The 19,711-nt window shown below is 36.1% G+C and overlaps 3 protein-coding genes across 3 annotated transcripts in view; 2 read left to right on the top strand and 1 right to left on the bottom strand.

Annotated features, from left to right (window-relative positions):
- The window catches only part of LOC109864240, a 211,369-nt gene that overhangs the window by 170,875 nt on the left and 20,783 nt on the right, over window positions 1-19,711 (bottom strand). The gene's annotated exons all lie outside the window — the stretch shown is intronic.
- Window positions 5,858-8,109, top strand: LOC109864243. Its single transcript, XM_020445272.1, has 3 exons — window positions 5,858-6,106; window positions 6,256-6,472; window positions 7,303-8,109. Exons 1-3 carry the CDS (start codon window positions 6,044-6,046, stop codon window positions 7,482-7,484), a joined length of 462 nt encoding a protein of 153 aa, XP_020300861.1. The 5' UTR covers window positions 5,858-6,043; the 3' UTR covers window positions 7,485-8,109.
- The window catches only part of LOC109864241 (chorion peroxidase), a 15,819-nt gene continuing 14,585 nt past the window's right edge, over window positions 18,478-19,711 (top strand). The window contains exon 1 of the mRNA XM_020445270.1: window positions 18,478-19,029. Within this exon, the coding sequence (XP_020300859.1) occupies window positions 19,019-19,029 (11 nt within the window). The 5' untranslated portion in view covers window positions 18,478-19,018. The remainder of the gene's footprint in view (window positions 19,030-19,711) is intronic.

Genomic DNA, 19,711 nt, shown 5'->3' with positions numbered 1-19,711 from the left:
CGTTGCACACGCAAACGAATTTCTAAAGTCGATGAAGCGCGTGCTTGGTGTGCAAAACGCGAAACGCGGTCCCAGCCACCGCTCGGCAAAACGCCCGCGGCGTTTATATTCTCGACCGGTGCAACTCTAAATGCGGTTGTCCGATTCTCGCCTTGTTAACTTCGAGCCTCCCATCTCCGTTTCCGACGAATAAAATCAGACTTAGCGCTAAACGCGCGGCTAAGTAGAAATGGCAGTGCCTCGTTTCTCTCTCTTAAACGATGAGATAAAACGAGAGAACATTTCCAACATTCTACTCTTGCAATTAGTTTTTTGTTTTTTGTTTTGTTTTTTTTTTTATCTCGGTTTGCACTTTAAACAAGATTATGATTTACATGCTAATTATTTTAAAGAAAAAGTTAATTAATTAATTAATTCTGAAAAATGACGACCTTCGAGATGACAGGAATATGACAGAATAAAGGTCGAATTTTCTTTTTCATTGTGCCCGTCTCGTAATGAAGATCGTGTCGAACATCTGTTATAACAAGCGTCGCTCGATATATCACACGTTGCACAAAGATCCCCCCCCTCGTGATTTATTACACATTATGCCCGCGCATTATCGGACTGCGCATCGCGCGGCGCCTCACATGACGTCCATCAAGGTGCGATAATTAAAAAGAAGGGAGGTTTAAATCCGACTCGACGTACGCGAGATCGGCCATCTGCTTTGCGCGATTAGAACGAGATTGGTGTAAGTCATGCTTACTATGAAAATTTTGTTCGAAGCGTGGCAGAGTTGCGTTAACGATCGTGTTTGTAACTTCGCGTCAACACTTATTTCCAACAATTGAAACGGTCACGAGTCAAACGAGCTTTTGATAAAGAAATTTTCAAGCAAACTATATATTGCAGTTTGTTCGTTGTAAGCCAACATTTTTGAATATCTTGCTAAGTGAGTTAAAAAGTGTGGTTTTTTTTTTCATAAAATCTAATAAAAAAATTTAAGTTAAATTTAAGTCTCATCTCTGTATAATTATGTTAAGATAAAAACCGAAATCCGTCCACTGATTGCCGAAATAACGACGTTGTTCTTTGTACAGTTCGAACTTGCAGCTCATGCGATTCGAAATGGTTCGATGTTATCCGTTCTGGAGCGATACAGCTGTAGCTGCGCGTGGTCGTCATCGGCGTAATCGCCGGTTTGATCATCGCAAGAGACGCATAGAAAGCAAGTGAGAAAGAGAGAGAAAAAGAGCGAGAACGCGTTCTCCATTGCGCTGCACGACAATGCACTTCGGCTCTGATGCGCCTACCGCCGCGACTCGAGAGTTGAACGAGTTGTAACCTAAGGAGAAAAAGAGAGAGAGAGACTGGCCTCTCCTCTCTAGAGGGCATATTTCTTTGATCTCGATTTTTGTCCCGCCTTGCCACCCCTTTTACCCCGTTTCTCCTGCGGAGAACTCAAGACCGGTTAATCCAGATTAACTTTGAGCTCGAGCACGTAGGTATACGCATACGCGCCAGTGTGTACATATTGATAGAGGGAGGGAAAGAGAGAGAGAAAGAGTGAGAAAGGAGTATACGGGGTAAAAATTTCACGCGCGTCTAGACAGCTTCTCGCGGTACTTCCACTCTCTCGAGGGAAGTCCTTTCTTATGGTCCCCTTCACAAGGCCGTGATTTTAATCGCGTTTAATTATTCAGGAAGACCGTCAGGATTACAGTACGAGAGAGTTGCATCTCTTTGACTATTTTATATCATTTCTATAATACAATACTTCAATAAGTTATTTAATTATATTACTCGCACGCGCGGATAAGTTAGAATTATTTTGTCATTTGAAAAAAGAGTTAAAAATGCAATTGGCGTGAAAGAGACTATTTCTCTATATTTAGCAAATCGATTTTGTGAATCGCTCACGGACGCGTCAATTGTTTTCTGTCCATGACCTGAGATTCGCGAGTCGAACACTAACGTAACGAACTGAATGCGTTGTAACGAGAACGCACGTGTGCAGAACGCGAGAGGATACTTAGGTGCGCAGGTCCTTGGGAAGTCGGTAACGCGATTACGCGAGATCCCGGGCGAGATCCGATCTCGAGACGACGGGATTAAAGGCAATCGCGAGGCGATCGAGCACCGCCATTGGGTAATAAATGCGGCACATAATGAACCGCCTTTATCTAGCGGACCCGCTGAAAGCCGCCGCCGTTCGTGAATGTAAATTTATTCTCCGTGCGTATAACACTGTTGCGTTTTACCCCGAAGGATAAGCGCGGGCACACGGCGGAATCTCGTTACACACACCGTATGCGCCGAACGGAAAACTTGTTGCTCTCAAATTTTCTTGCGCGTAGTATCGCCCAAGGTTTTCGCCACGAACCGTAACGAAATACGTATCTGATTAATTCCGTGACTGATGTTCGGCGCGTATCACGGACGAAACAACATGCGATAACTTAATTTTATTAATCGCAAAATAATTTATTTCTTGACGTGTAATTGGATTATTGATGTACTTGACATCAATTGCTGGCAATTCAACGCTACACAAAGAAATTGACGTAATAATGTTGGAAATGTTATTCCACAGAAATGCATTTTATAGACACGTGAATCTAGACACGCATAATCGAGGCGCATGATCGAGTGTTGACACATTGAAAATTTGTTAAACTTTCGTTATCTACAGCATCTCGGTGCGTAATCGCGAGCTCTCGCTGCGCAAGAATAACAGACGCGAGCGCATAAAAGGACACGCGCATCTGTCAGTGTACCGGCCGTGTGTCCCAGCTTGAAACGAGCCCTAGAAGCGCGCATAATTTAGTCGCACTGATATGCATTCATTCGCGAGACACACGCTACTTCTCATGGTGGAACAACGAGCCTGTTCAGGATCACCATCTACGGATAAACGACTGGCGAGGCAATGTAGCTCTCTCGGACTCACCGACGGTCACCAAAACCTGTCCGACACTCCGAGTGACTTCGACATTTTTCACGGATCGTCCTCGATATACCGACCCACGCGCAGCGCACGTCCAATTCTCTCTCAAAGTGGACCTTTTCCAAGGTCAGTGACGTGCGCGCGCGGACCCGTGAGCGCCGTGACGAAGTGCACTTTGTTGCGAAAGCACTTGCGAACGTCGCGCACGTCGCGTGACGTTTTGACATCGTGACGCAAATGCAACCTCCGGCTCGCGCGATGCAATTTTTTACGACCTTTTCGTTCAAGAAGAAAAAAAGTTGTGTCATTTCGTGTATGTAGAGTCAACTTAACGGTCGGATGAGAATCGTTAGTGACACGTCCTATTAAGAAAGCGCGTGGCCTTTTTATCTCATCTGGATTTTTATTTCTATTTTATTTACGCGTACTTATGTATGAATTCATAAAATAAATTTTACGTATATATATATTTCCTCCTTATTTATACTTCGACTGTCGCTGTTGCGTAAAAAATGATCTTGATCTTTCATAGATATGTACTTGCAATTGACATTTGCATATCATATAAACGAAGAGGAAACGCCCGTACCTTCAGTCAATTACGAGCGAACAGATGAAATATATGACTGAAATCAGCCGACACGTTAAGCCGAGCTAACCGTTGCCTGAACGCAATTTCGAGTTCGCGTTCGCGCGATTATGCAAATCCGCGACACGCGCGCAACGGGGTCGGATCGCGCGCGCATTCTCGCTCGTTGATTAAATTATGATCTGGTACGCACACGTACGTCTTGCGCGTACGGCGGATGTGCCGGAGAGATCGTTGCCGCTGCACTTCGCGAGAGCGCGCGGGATGAACGAGACGTTAATTAAATCCAAATGCGATTCGGATTTGCGCGTCCGGCCGCGAATGCGAGGTGTGTAAGATGGCGTCTGTCGGAGCGCGAGAGATGCGCTCTGTATAAGGCGTCGTTCTCGATATTAATGATGGCAACGCACATCGCTAAGTAATGAACACATGCGCGCGACCTGTCCCGCCCACGTGCGCCAACGTTATATACTCTCGTGCCGGATTTGCATAGCGAAGTCGTGATCGCCGCTGCTGAATAAGGGTTCATCAGTCGACTTTGAGTAAAGATTCTGCGTGATTTCGCACTGTTGACTCACTGGACCAAACAAATGACAATTAAGAAAATTTAGATATGTTCGTGTTATATGTATATAATATTTATTATTTCACTTGAATAGAAATAAAAACGGAACTGGCTAGTTTTTCTGGTCAATAATATTAACTACAAGTCGCTAACTTTGGTAGACGCTTGTTTGATCTGTAACTGTGAAACTAACCAATTTCTGTGTTAAGTTTTTAGATAAAAATAATTGGTTAATTTCTCAACAGGTTTTATCAATTTTAGTCAGTTATCGTGTTTTGTTCTGGTATTCAATTATATGGTACTGACTTTTTATGAAAAGTTCACTATTATGTTACGTTTTTTTATTACACAACAACATGTGTGTATATACGTATATATAAAAAGAAAACTTAATCGCGTGATGTATTACGAGCTATGTCGGTACATATACTCTTTCTGTGAGCAGTACGTAGTACGTCACTATATCACAGAGATAGCGCTACAAATGTATTACTTTTGCAGCCTACTGATAGGCAAAAGGTAATACAAATATGTATAACAAGTAATGTTATTTGAGGCTTCTGTTAACAAAACTGCACTCATCATTTAATTCTCTTTTTTTTCTTACAACAAATTCTTTTCTAAAGATCTCATAATAACTTTCTATGTCTGTAGAAGTTCATGTGAGTGAGTATTTAATGTAATTAATTTCAAATAAACTCATTTATAATACTTCATTTAAACAGACGTTTTCTATCTCATTATGTATAAAGAACAGTAACATATATGTACAATAATTTCAAAATAATAAACACATTCTAATCTCTGTGACCAGTTTTTTTCCAAATTTCTACGTCAAAGTGCGTGATAAATTTTATTAGAGAAATTTTCAAAAAACTTTTGTTTATATAAAGAAATTAAATAGTATAAAATACACAAAAGCGGAAAAAATTCACTCTACGAGTACGAAGAACGGAATTGTATAGAACTAGGATATATAAAAACAAAGATGACATAGTAAGATATACCTTTCTTGTGCTAATTCGACTAATTAGTGGCGGAATAAAGATAGTGGAATATGACAAGAATAGTTTTGACCTTCTCAATTTTTATGGTACAATTTTTCTCAGTATTCTAGTCACGTATTGTATATTTTTATAACGAGATTATGTGAGAAAACATTGTTATCGCCGTTTTGTTGAAGTAGTTATCGGTATTATTTATAACATTGTCATATGTTCGTTATTATATGCAAGAAACATCTGTGAATACAATTACTCATAAAATAATTAAATCTGACATGTCCAAAAGGTAATAAACAGTCTCGCATATATGTATTGATGAACGTGGTATCACGAGATAAGACAAAAATTTTTTAGAAACAAAAAATACTTTTTAAATCTTTAATATTAAAGTTATTAAATCTGAGTATAAGAAATATATTAAAGTACTAATACTTATGCAAAACAAAACTACAAGAATTCAAATTAGAAAAGACTATTAACTCTGAAACATAGCTCGTATAAAATTTAGTAGCATAATATCGTTTCTTATTAAAAAAGACTCGAATTTATATATATATATGTACATGTATCTATTTATATATATTTCTGTCAAGCTTTCTTTTATTTTTAAATTTACAATCACTTATTTTTCTTATAGATTGGTCAAAAGGTGGAAGAGATAAAAAAAAAAAAAGTGGAACGTTTGTGATAATAAAACGTGCACGTCAAGAACTGTTTTGTAACGTCTTTAGAATACTTAGTACGAGAGATAACATGCAATCTGCAATAAAAAAAACTCTCCAAGACGTAAGAAACTTTAGTACATAACTTTGTCACGTTCGTATTCCTAAAGATACAGATTTCTTGTCTATATAAGCGAGAGCAAGAAATAATTTCATTTAAGACTATACGGACGCGCAAGTGGTGAAGTGCATTTAACGGTGACATTTCCAGTTACTATAGTAAAATAAAAAATGTTACATCTAAGAATTTGTGTTATAATGTTCATGGCTCTGATTGGGACTATTTTATCAAAGGTAACGCAAATTTCCCTTAAGTTATTTACGTAAAAGATGTTCACAGATTTAAATATTAATAAGTTTACAATCGCGCACATAATTAAAAAACACATGATTAAAAAATAAAGTATACTAGATATAAAAAAATCATTCGCATATTATTTAAGGAGCAACACGCCGAATTGTATCAATATCATGATAGTTTGCGTGCCCATGCTTCATGGACCGGAAGATTTGGTTTCTATTACTTTGATGAGCTACGTAAACGATTTTGTCATTCGTTTTGCAATCCTGCAGATATAGATCACATGTCATATTTTGCAAAACTCATGTGTGCTGCAAAGTGTCCCGAATTGTATTTACCGCATGGTACAAGTACACCAAGTAAGTATTACCTACACGTTCCCATCACTCTTACTTTTACAAAACATAAAAAACATCAAGAAAAACCATTTATAGCAAACAAAGAAATATTTAAAACATTTACTTCTTCGATTAATTGCCTTTCTTTAATATTCCGAAAATCAGAGATAATCGATTATTTATTTTTTATAGATATAATTGATATTAACATCTAATATATGTATACGAGGGTCGACTGAAAAGTTTTGAGCCTCAACATGAAGATGGTATTACTCGTCAAAATCATTCTGGTACTACAATTGTACATGTTTTAAGAGATACATGTGAAAATTATATCCATTTTGGACGCTCAGTTGTTGTTTGACAATCATTTGTGTCAGTCGATGTCAGTGGTTTTGTAAAACTAAATACGCTGATACGACCACGTTTAAATTCAACCGCTCATCTTTTCACGGTAACAAAGGATGGGGCAGAGTCCCTGTAAACAGCGTCTAACTTGGGTTTAATTTGCGCAGGCGTAAAAATTTAATCACAGCACGATATTCAATTTTTTCCATTTTTACAAAACCACTGATATCGACTGACACAAATCTCTATCAAACTACAACTGAGCGTCCAAAATGGCTATAATTTTCACAAGTATCTCTTAAAGCATGTACGATTGTAGTATCAGAATGGTTTTGACGAGTAATACTATCTTCATGTTGAGGCTCAAAACTTTTCAGTCGACCCATTCATAATTAAATTTTCATAAAACATAATCAATATACATAATATATGTAAATATTTTAGTTTTAAAACTTAAGAAAATTTTAATTAATTAACGTAATATATTTAATTTTTCTAATTAGGTGCAGAATCAACCACAGAATCCACCACGAAAATCACAACTATAGCTATTTCTAATACAACTGTACCACTAAATCAATCTACAACTATGCATCCTAGTATTCCAACTATACCTCCTACTAATGCTAGTACTTCTAATACTACTAATACTGCTACTACACAAACTACATTAACTACTACATAAACAAAATCAATCTCTCTTATAATCATAATTATAAAAGAATAGAATTATGATTAAATAATGTTATCCAAACTACAAATTTCTGAAAACATTATGCTATATGTCTATAAATACATTATTACATGTTTACCAAATATAATATAAACATAATCATCAAAACCGCATCAATATTCTCGGTGGTGCACATTGGAACTACGAAGACAATGTCCATGATTCTGTTCAGTCGGTCACATCTGGTTCTGTTTTATGTTATACACGTAACACGTATAATTGTTTTTATATAAATATAACTGTTTGTTTGTACAATTGTATTCATTATATATATTTATCTAAATGCTTGTGTAACATTTATATAAGCGTTAAATACACTTATCATTGATACGTTTTGGACATATACCACGAAATAAAATCAAAAACCGAGACTTTAAACTATTACATAAAAGCATTTTGTTAGATCGATCTATAACCAAACTTAACATTATCTATATGAAATACAGATTAGATTGCTTAGATCGTTAAACTAAACAAAATATTAGATTTTGTCACAGTGATATGAAATGAAGAGGTAAAAGATGAGAATGTATACGAGAATATAAAGTATTCATAATAAACTATAGTAATTAGTGAATCTCTTCTTTTTTCTTGTAATATAAGTTTTTTTGCAGAAGGTGAAGACTACTCTCTTACCTTCCAACCCTTCTCCTTTCATCAATGTAGAAAATAAGACCTTGCTCTCGTTGTGAAAGTAACATCAGGCATCCTATTACGGGAAGCTTGCGTCCTCTCACTTTCTGCGTACACACACACTGTTGGCGAATTACAATAAATAAGGTTTATCACCGTAAAAGGCGAGCTGATAATCCTAGTATTAGCATAAAAAAAAACGTAAACTACTTTTCTCATTCTTTATCATTAGACGTCATGCTATACTGTTTGTATATGTAAATATTTTTATAAGTACATATATATATATATATTATTATTCTATATTAATAATAAAATTATTTAATGTGTTTTATTTATCTATATATTAATTTTAGTTTATTTTGTAACCGTTGCTTATAAATATATATATGCATCACGCGTATAAAAATTGCTTTGTTTTAAATGTATATAATTAAATTTTATATCTGATTGCAAACTATAAGCAATTAAATGTTTAATAGAATTACGGACGCTAAAATGCCTTAAACTGTGCAATCAATCAATCTTGATTCGAGCTTATGAGTCACTCTTAGAAATGAGCTCTTAACATATGGAGCAACAAGCGTACCAGGATACAGTGATGCAGGATACAGACTAGTCTCGACTGTAGTGTGAATCACGACGACCGGCGCGCGAAAGAATGGAAATACTGGAGTACAATACAATGGAAATGTGTTGCAGAATATTGCCTAAAGAATAAAGATACGATGTCGCATATATAAATAGTATTTACAAACCCACGCTTGACAGAAGCTTCCTGAACAATATAAATTTTTATTACAGCCTCGTATTTTATAGCTAAAGATAACATTATATACGTAATAAAATTTAACTGTTTTACTTCAATTAGGCAAAGAGAAAGAGATCGAGAATATATAATGGTGAGACGCGCTACACGCAAAGATTTATAGCTCGTGTGATTTAGTTTAATCAGTTAGAGTCTCGCAACTATTCGGGTTAAGTCGGAAAACTAGGTCGGAACACGCAACAGCACATGAGCCAAATATCTCTCGTTCGTTCTCCGTTTAAATATCCCGGCGTTGCCAATCTACTTGGATTCCTATCGATCAAATCGTGGATAATGACGTTCTGTTTCATCGTCTTTGATGAAGAAGATGCGAGAGAAAGCTTGAATTGGGAATCGTATGTGAAAGCGTTCGCGGAACGATCTGACGGACTGACTGTGCATAATTTTATGAATGCAGAAATAAAATAGATAGATCAAGTGTACGTTAAAATCTTCTTTATCTCTTCCTTTCTTGTTATCTCTCGATACATAAGTACAAGTTGTGCACAATTTGATTGGTATTCAACCGCAAGTTTAAAAGAGAGAGAGAGAGAGAGAGAGAAAGAAAGAGAAAGGAAAGAATTGAGAATAATCGGTTCTCTCTGGTTTGAACTAGATCAATTCACATGTCTAATGACCTGCCTGCAGACGCACAATTCATCTGGGTGTTAGGGAAAACACGGTTCCTTCATAGAAGCGCGATCGCGCGCAAGTAACATCGCAAGATGCGAGATTGCGCAGAGCGCGTGCGACGAGCGAAAGTCGATCCCTTGCATACGAGTCAGAATGCGGTTCTCTACGCAGAGTTTGATCAGGGTCGGTCAGTCGGCATACTACATCGTCGATCAGAAAGACTGTGATCAGATTAGATCGCGCGGAATTAACGGGAACGAGCACCGCGAGACGTGCCGCTCTCTCTCTCTCTCTTTTCCTCTGTATAATAACTGAAAAACACAGCTGCAAAGTAATGCTGTGTATGCAACTCGCCGTTCAATCACTAAATTCATCTTCAAAGAAGTATTAAAAAACAAAATATAAATGTGTGTATTTTTTATACTTTAGAAATTTAACTAAAGTGTTACATAAAACTAATATTTCGCGTTATTCTATGTTGGATAATAGAATTATAATTTATATGCGACGCAATCACGTAACATAATTACAGGTTTTGCTCCCACGCGATTTGTAGGTATTATATGTTGTAATAATATATATTCGATATTTTATGTAATTATATCACATTAAAAGAGAGACAGCGTGTGTAACATACGGATGTGTAAGATTTTATATCAACTTTTTAATATACCGATTTCGGCGAAAAGTAGATATTGTAAGGAAATTCACACGTTGCGATAATTTATATCAAAACGTGACGGTATCACAAGAGAAGCTATCAGACATCTCTTCTCGCATCTTTCAGTTTCCCATGGTTGCCGCGAGGAATATTGAGAAATAATTGATATAGTAGCAGGTAGTTGTAAAATGCGAGCGTGATCAGATGAAATCGTGTATAGAATTAACGGGAGCGGTAGAACACACACACACACACACACACACACACGTTATTCGCCCGCGATGAGAAGAAAATCAATAAGATGCGTGTAACTTCGTTGCTTTCTATTGTCTTCAATAATTATTAGTTTGTTTTGTTTCACATCGTAAATTTGCTTATTTCGCACTCAATAATCCCTTTATTCAGTAATCTGCATGTATCAAAACGTTTGCTTTCAAGTAATTTTGGCTTTCAATTAATTTTAATCGTAGATTTCCGAGATTTCTCTTTTCATCATCATACGTATCATGAAACATTTCTTTTTTTTTTTTCCGCGTCTGAATGCTTTCGTGACTTTATCTGTGGCTTTTGTCCCGATTTGCATACGTTAGAATAAGTTACCGCTCTCGCATACGCAAGAAAGTAACTGCGCTGTAGGCGGCATTCCACTTTTCCAAGCATCATTGCATTATGCTCACCGCCTTGCGTGAGATTTACATAACTGTTTTAAGTGTACCGCTGTTCCTTCTAAGAAGGGCCAATGTAATTAACATCGCGGATTGTGTCTTCTCGCGTGCGTAAATAAGATGCATTTTTGAAGATAATTAATTAAAAGATAATTAATCTTTACATCTGTGAGAATCGCATGCACAATTGTATTGTTACATTGTTTTATCTCTTGATAACCGTAAATGTTACAAACAACAATGTTGTTGTACGTAGAAAACAGAAATATGTTAAACTATTATTGTCACATCTCATAAAGCAATAAATTAATATTTAGACAGTATTCTTTTTTTAAATATAAAATTTAAAAACGATTCTGCGTCGATCTGAACAACAAATTGAAAAAATCTCTAGTAGTTTCTGCGCGCCATAACCTACTAAATCGCTATAAATTTATATTTTGAAAATGATAAAAAAGTCAATTTTTTACTATATTAGAAGTCCACAAACTGAAAAAAAATTACTTTTCGACTTGCCAACTTGTTCAGACTTGAGTTTTTCAGATTCTTTTCGCACTTCAAAATTCAAACTTCGCAAAGCTATTAAACGAAAGACGCTGTCAACAATTTCTACCATTGTCTAAGGTTTGCCCAGAGTTTTATTCATGGTCTTCAGAGAGAGAAATGTCGCGCTAAATTAATACCTAGTAAAGACACTGGTTTAAAACTTTTAGATGGATCTCGGAGATCCATATCTGGCTCTGAGAAGTTAAATATGTAATACGTATATAAGCGATCGTAAATAATTATATCGTAATAATTATGTCGTATATCATCTTTGTTGCTGCGTTTCGATTTTATACAGGTAACATGTTAGGTGCGCACTGTTTATAACCACTCGTGGAACCATAAAACCGTTTGGTTAACGAATTGAAAGCCGCAAAAAAAAAACAAGAGATATTATAAAATCATAGCGTACAAGGACATATGTAATTGCTCGATTGCATTCGTAATGACCTGACTTTGGACGGCTTCGCAATGAGAAACACGCAAAATACAGGCTCACGAAGGCAAGGCAGAAGAAAGATCATGAAAGAAGAGAATTATTATTATTCGAGTTGCAATCACGGGGAATGCCAAGGTTTCACCCTCTCCGGATTTTATACCGCCTCGGGTAAATCTGTTTCTTGTTATTCTTGTAACGTCATTAGACTTTTCGCGAATCGTCGACATCGCAAATGATTGATGTTATAACAAGCGATTGTGTAATAAGTGTATGCAAATTTTGAGAAAAATTAGAGTGCGTATTGTGCAAAAAGAGCTTGAAACAACATTGACGTCGAATGACAGCTGTCATTTACATAGCGTACAGTACAAATTCAGTTACACGGATAAGGGCTTTGAGAGATAGAGAACGAATTTCACTGCGTATTAAATTCATCATTTTTCTCTGTCAAGCAAACCTCACTTTATTTACGATATCGTAATTATGCGCGTGTATTTTCTGTGTAACCGTGGCACGGTTTAACAACCAACAAGAGCACAAAGATTTATCAAATAAAAACGTGTAACACCGTAAGGTGTAAATATAAAATACTTGTCAACATATAATGCAGTTTATATGACTACAAGAAATTGTGGTAAACGTAAAAGTTCTTTCGGTGGATTATGTCATCGAGGGTAGAGATGGCGTCATCATTCATTATGCATTAATCACACAGAATAAAATTGTGCGATTATTCTGTTTATTATTCGGCTTCACTCGTTTAATGTAAATTGCGCAAAAGAATAAAAAAATATTCGTCTTTATTTATATCTATTTCACGATATGCACCAACAGAGCAATTTCTTAAGGAGATCGAAAAATTTACAAAGGAGATCGAAAAATTTAAAATATTTGATGCATTAATTACATATATTTAAATCTTATGACTTTCTCTTACCTCACATGCTGAAAGTAGGACTCGTAATCTTGTGTGTATCACATTATTACCTATTATATCCACCATTACCTGAGTTACATGCATCAGATATGCATGCGTTTCAGACGCCCGTATGTACATCGCCGCTACGTTAAAACTCATTGAACGTACATACGGTGTGCTCACTCGCGCGTGAGATTCGTTCAGCTCTGTGCGAACCTATACAACCACTTATTTATTTATGTAAGTATGCGCCCTGTTCAACTGTTACTATTTTCAAATGTTACGATTGGGATACCCGCAGCGAGACTTGTGCCTTGCAGCACGAGCCTTTAATCGGATTTTAATCAATGCTTTACACCACAGTGCTGAAGCTAATATGTCATATCGTTTTACTTCTGTGTATTCTATCTCGATTGTCGATTGATTATAACACTTGAAATTTGATAAGTAATAATATTTGGTAATTAAATTTCTTACAGCCACAAGTGGTGCTTCACGACATTGCTCTCGTCGTCGATACGTTTAATATTCACTTCGATCATTGTGCACGCTTGCATTACATTATTGTCCCGGATTCGCGTGTTCCCACCATCAAACGTGTTACCGTTCACGTACGCAACAATAACGCAAACACCGGTCAAACCTGTTTAAAAATTTCCAGAGGGAAGTTCCGGCGTCGCCTTGACTTGATCAAGGATTCGTATCCATTTCGTCACTAAATTTGGCCCACCCGTCGAAAAAATGAATTATGAGCGATTAAGCGTGTTCGAGAAAACATGATGTGATGTTCATATGTGCGATATTTTCGAACGCGATAATGAGTCTGTATAAAATAAATATCCTCAAGCAAGACCACAAATATTTGAGAACCATTTAAGATCATTTAACGAGATACACTCTCTGCTATTAATTTCTTACTTGTTATGGTACTTTATTAATAAAATTGTATGATATATTGGCCAATTAATTTCAAATCTATATTGCAAATATATAATTGCTTAATTCTTTTTAAATTACTTAATTCTCTCTATCTTTCTTTCTTTTCTCAAGTTTACTCGCGTTAGATTTCTATTGCTAAATAAGTGTAAGACTTATTGATGAGAGATCGACACATTCAATTTTGAAGCGTAATTTTTCAATGAATACAAATTGTTGGCAGCATATTAGCTTTAACATGTGTGTTTTGACTTTCAAAATTGGATTTGTATTTTCTAAATAAACTGTTTGTATAACTGATTTATATTAGTTTCTTGTCGCACATAATCATCTCTCTATCCTTTTTTATTTTCTCAAAAAAAAAGATAATTTGAATATAAACAAACTTATATATATATAGACACTTTACACACATGCTGTACTGAAACTTTCGATTCATTTCGAAGCGATCGATCAAGATCACAGCAACGAAATATGGCTTGAAGCGACAATAACGTTACTCAATAACGGATAATTTAACGTTGCATGTTTCTCTTTGACACGAAGGTCACTTACGTATCGTTCATAAAACACTTTTTTTTTTAATACACAAATTTGATTTCCATAAAAATTTATTTTGACAGTTTCCACTGTCATAATTTTATAAAAAAACATATTTGGAAATTATTAAACAGTTAAAAATACACGCGTATCTTGCTAATTTATTTGAAAATGCAAATGAAAATTATATGTCGGGAAAAATTGTAAAAGTTTTTAAGCAGAATATACAATGTGGCAGTGTGCTACGCCATTATGTAAAGTATTACGAGCTAAAATTATATTTTGAGAAATGTAGCGCGCAATATGCTCGATAAAAATAATAAAGTGTGATAATCCGTATTGCATTACGAAATAACAAGTGACATTGAGTGCGGATTTCGTCGGTTCATTCACGCCATCAGGATCGGTAACGATTTCTTATTACCCACGGATAAAACCGTGAAATGGCGACCAGAAAATTACCAATATGGGAGAGTGTCTGACGTTCGTGCCAAGTATCTCAAGTTGCTGTAACATGACGAAGAATTGCATCAAATGTTCGCAGCAACTTTGTTTCGTCGTTAGAAATGAGAAATGATAAGTAAGATTAATTTCTCTTTTAAAAATTGCGGATTTGAGATTATGCAAAATATTATTAATTATTGTGACACAAAATCTGAAAAAAAAAAAAACGTCATTTCACAGTGCATGATTGTTCACATTTCGACTTGACCTCGTGACTCCTGAAATCGTTGGTCTGCTTTTCAGTGCGGCAGAGAAAGTATATATCCTTTTTTTTTATATTGTCATCAAATACATAAGCCGCAGTATAAAATAAAATTCAAAACAAAAAAATATAAGTAATGTATAATAAACTAATGATAACTTAAAAAGTTATTATTGCTTAAAACTCTTTTAAACTCTTTCGGCAATCATACCTGGATAATCCAAAAATCGCGTTACATAACTTTGTTAATATTTTTTTGTAAAAATAATTGCTGTTGGAAATACGTCGAATCGCGAAGTTAAAAACCGAGATGAATATAATTTTTGTTAAAATATTTGTATGAAAGAAAGGCGAGGCCACCCGAGAACACCTCGTCACTCTGTAATCACGCAAATTCCAAGCGCACATCAAGCGTTTAATTAAAAGTGGCTTTCTGTCACTTAAATTATGGACCACACATGTGACATCTTAATCAAAAATGCGCACGTTAAATTTTCATCAGTGACATAATAAGCTGTACTTTGCTCAAAAGAAGAAGACGAAAGAAGAAGACACGACTATAAATATTTTTCAAATGCACGTAATAATCATAATAAACATTTTCAGAATGTATTAAACACGTGAATATGATCAAATTTGCAGAAAATATAGAAATAAACGATTTTATCAGTACACCTTGTCCTATCTTAATCTATTTTCTGTGAACATTAGAACATGCTTGACATTCTTGCTGGATTGTAATATGTTACATGTATCGAAAAGCTGGCCGATGTTGTTACGTAAAAACGAGTCTGTCCAACTGAAGCCAGTACGTTAAACTTTACGTTCCACATCCATATATTTGCGCGCGCAAAGGGAGTCTCTCGACGTGCCGTGTAAATTCTCTTTCTCAAAGGTGTTCGGTCAGTCGCGGCTCTCACTTATTAGCCGCGGGAATGCCGTGTGGTTGCGTCAATCGTTTTAATTGTTCTCTTTACCCCGTCGAAGGGGCGAATATTATAAATTTACTCGTAACACACTTGCAATTTTGTCGCGCGCTTGTTTATTACGTACGCTTGTGTCTGTTTTTTTCTATCGACGGCCTGTCAATCTTGCATTTAATGCAATTGCAACACAGCAAACGCGTTTTTTTCCGCAATTCAGTAAAAAATCACGCACAAAAATCACGTACTGTTAAAACGTTCGAAGCTTGTTAGGTAATCTTGAAGTAAACGCGCGATGAACTCGCAAAAAGACAAAATAATTTATGTATGCAAAGCTTGTAATTAAAAAATACACGTACGATCTTGTAATAATTGTAAAGTATTTAATTTTTCAAATGTTTTAGATTATTGTAGAATTTTCAAAAAGAAATATAACAGTCACGCATATTGATTTTACTTCACAAAGTGCGGTGGATTTTTTTTAAGACATTGCAATTCAATCTTGCTTTATTAGAGTCTATTTATTCGTGTGTCACGTGTGTGTGCAGTCGAAAGGACGCTAGATAAACGTTCTAGTTGAATTATTTATTCGCGGACGAGGTCACAGAAGCAAGATATTTAATGATCGGGAAAAGGAAATTGCAAGTTATCTACGCAATTTTCTCTTCTCGTTAAGGCAATTCAATTTACATCGATGTAGACTTCAATTATGTAGACTTTACTTAAATTGCTTTTTTATTAAAAGTTTAATTAATAAATTTTGTATCTTAACGTAGATTTTATGTTTCAACACAGACGGTTTATTTTGTTTGCTGTAGAATGGTGTTTAATTATAGAATAAACCGAGACACATGAATTTCATAATCCATGTCTTAAATTATCGTCAACTGCACGTCTTATGCGTTAGATCCAATTATTTGCATAGTGAACGACGTGTCTATAGCTATGCATACACCTTGTCTCTTTATTATAGAATGAAGATAGATATGTCGCCCCGAGCAATACGTTCTAAACATCTCTGTTTCGTAAGTACTATCGTCTCTATGAATGTGCTCTATATATTGATGTGGCAAAACTTTTGGACTGAAGAAGGAAAGTGAAAGGCTGATATGGAAAAAAAAATAATATGACCGCGTTACTGTTTTCTTTTTTTTATCAAGAATAGTCTTTACATGCACACGATGTTAGAACAAAACCAAAATAAAACTATCTTGATTCTATTTTTTTTTTTTTTTCAAAACAGTTGTTCGCGTTTGTTTTCGATTCCGCAGCGTCAATTTGACTCTGCTCTCTTTGTTCATCAGCAATTGAATGCAAAACGTTCAATTAGGCAATTGCAAATGGCGTAAATTATTGTCATCGGAATTGCAGTCACGTTTCTTGTGCGGTTTCTTATGCGGTATTTTAATTTGTGCGATTAATCGTCGCGAAGTAAAATCGATTTCATGGTCAGACGAAGTATACAATACCACACTTTCTCAATTGCGTTATATTATTGCATCGTGTTCTCTGCCGGCTAGCAATCAAATATTGTTGTATCAAATATATTTGTTGAAAAAAAAAAAAAACTTGAACATACAACATCCAACGATCTGTTTATCTCGTGAAGTCATGTAAACGAGATTAATTACCGATCCTTACAATCCCGCCAATGTCTGTCCGGATTTACATACAGATGAATTATGCAATCGATCATAGGATCTAACGGATCACATCTAGTATGACTTTCATGTTTTACGTAATGCGACTAAATGCGGAGAGCTTGCGCAACAAGGTCTGCTCGAAACTTTAAGCTTCCTGCTGTGCATCTTATTTGCACTTTGTTGCAATTCTAAAAGAAATACAACAAGAATGCAGCAACTTATGGCGCAATGCGTAAATTGTAACACACGAATCGTTTCACTTAAAAAGTTATGTAAACTGATTTACACAAGGATGAAGCCAAGAAATGATAACACCGAACAACGTTTGATCGTCTAAGTTTGAATAAACCTACAAAGCGGAAACAAAAGTTTACTTGTTTGTTTTTGAAAAAATGAATAAATCTATCCTTAAGTACAAGCGCATCGTGTTTTGCAAATGTGGCTTCCCTGCATAGCAAAAGTTTGAAAAAAAGTTAATTTTCAATATTTAAATCAATTTTTAATTACATTATATATATATCCGTTACTTTTATATATCCATCTCCGATATTGCGATATCGTAATGGAACGATACAGTCGCGACGTTGTTATCCTCGAAAGTGTGACCGAGAGGTGAACCGAAGAAAGAGAGCATCCATTGTCGCGCCGAGCGGCACTTTCGGCGGCGCGTATTTCGGAGACCGGCGAGACAATCGATGTCTCGAATCGAGGGCAGCAGCCGCGAGTACGGCTCGTTTAGAGAAAGGAAAGTAAGACGCGGACGGGGGAGAGCTATATGCCTCCTTCTCCTTCTCCCCGATTCCTCTCCTTCTTTTTCGCTAACTTCTCGCTTACCTGGCGAGTATATAAAGTAAGGTGAGATAACTTTCCTCTACCTCTCTCGCGTTTCGTCTCTCTTTCTCCCCCCGCCCCTCTTTTACCGCCTTTCGTTTCCTCTCTACGAGCCAGCAACGCGCGCTTTTAGGGAGCTTTCCACCACCAGGACGGTGCACACTCCGCTCTTCGATAAGGAACTATGAAGGCAGGACGCGATCGCGAGTATCGCATTAAGGTAGTCGATTGGCGCGACTTGCTCTAAACTCGCCCCGAGAACAGGATCAGTGGTGACCGATCGCTGCAAGCTGGACTATCCGGCAAGTAGAAGTGGCTGGTCATTGCGCGAACGCGATCGAACGAATCGGCGAACGCCGATAGTGATTTTATTTCAACAAAAGTCTTTTTTAAACGCACGTGAAAATACATTTGCTGCTTATTAATATTCGTTTATCAATCGTTCGGCGCGTCTATTTGTTATTATATATATCGCATGTGTTGAAAGAGTGCATCGAGAGAATCGTGCGAATTAAAAGATTCTGACGACAATTTTGTCGCCGCTTCTCGCTGATCGCGGATCCATCGCGAATTCTCCGGCAACGTGGAGCGCGTGGTGGAAGAATGCACGACCGGTGAGTGTGAAGTAGCGTGAAATTAAGAATTTCTAAGCGATTACATGAAACAGCATCGCCGGATTGTTGTAGAGCTCATTTATATTAATACCTCTTATGATTTTAGTAATAAAAAGTATGTAATGTGTAACTATCTCTCTTCCGAGTTACATAAGAAGAAAACACGTTCCACAACGCCATAATAGTTTTCTTACTTTTTAGAGCAAGTGGCTCAAGGATATGTTACAATGTCACGAAAATTATACTGTTAGAGATAGTTAATTTTTCGGAGAAAGAAAAAAAACAATACAATCAAGTGTAATAAAAATCGAATTATAAATTTGTTCACATCTTTCAACTCTAATGAAAATTATCAATTACTTTTTTTAATGCTTTAATCAGTCTCTTCATGTAATACTCATATTTCATTAATAAAATCATTTTTTTAACATTTAAATGTTTTCAAGTCTAAATTACATTTGTTTAAAAAAAAAAAAAAAAACAAGATGCTCGCAGCAATAAGTAAATTATTATGGTTATTTTCTATCAGATTTTCTAATCTCTTCCTCGTGAACGTGAGAAAGAAGAAAGTTTGAGAAGTTATTATGAAANAAAAAAAAAAAAAAAAAAATCGGGAGACTCGTCCAACACAAACCGCCATTGTCTGCGACGAAGCGACTTCCCCGCGACAATGTGTCGCGAG

Source organism: Pseudomyrmex gracilis, unplaced genomic scaffold, assembly GCF_002006095.1.
Source record: "Pseudomyrmex gracilis isolate BER0280 unplaced genomic scaffold, ASM200609v1 scaffold_18, whole genome shotgun sequence".
Taxonomy (NCBI): domain Eukaryota; kingdom Metazoa; phylum Arthropoda; class Insecta; order Hymenoptera; family Formicidae; genus Pseudomyrmex; species Pseudomyrmex gracilis.
The sequence above is the reverse complement of the archived record's forward strand: the minus strand, read 5'-3'. Positions and strand labels throughout refer to the sequence as shown.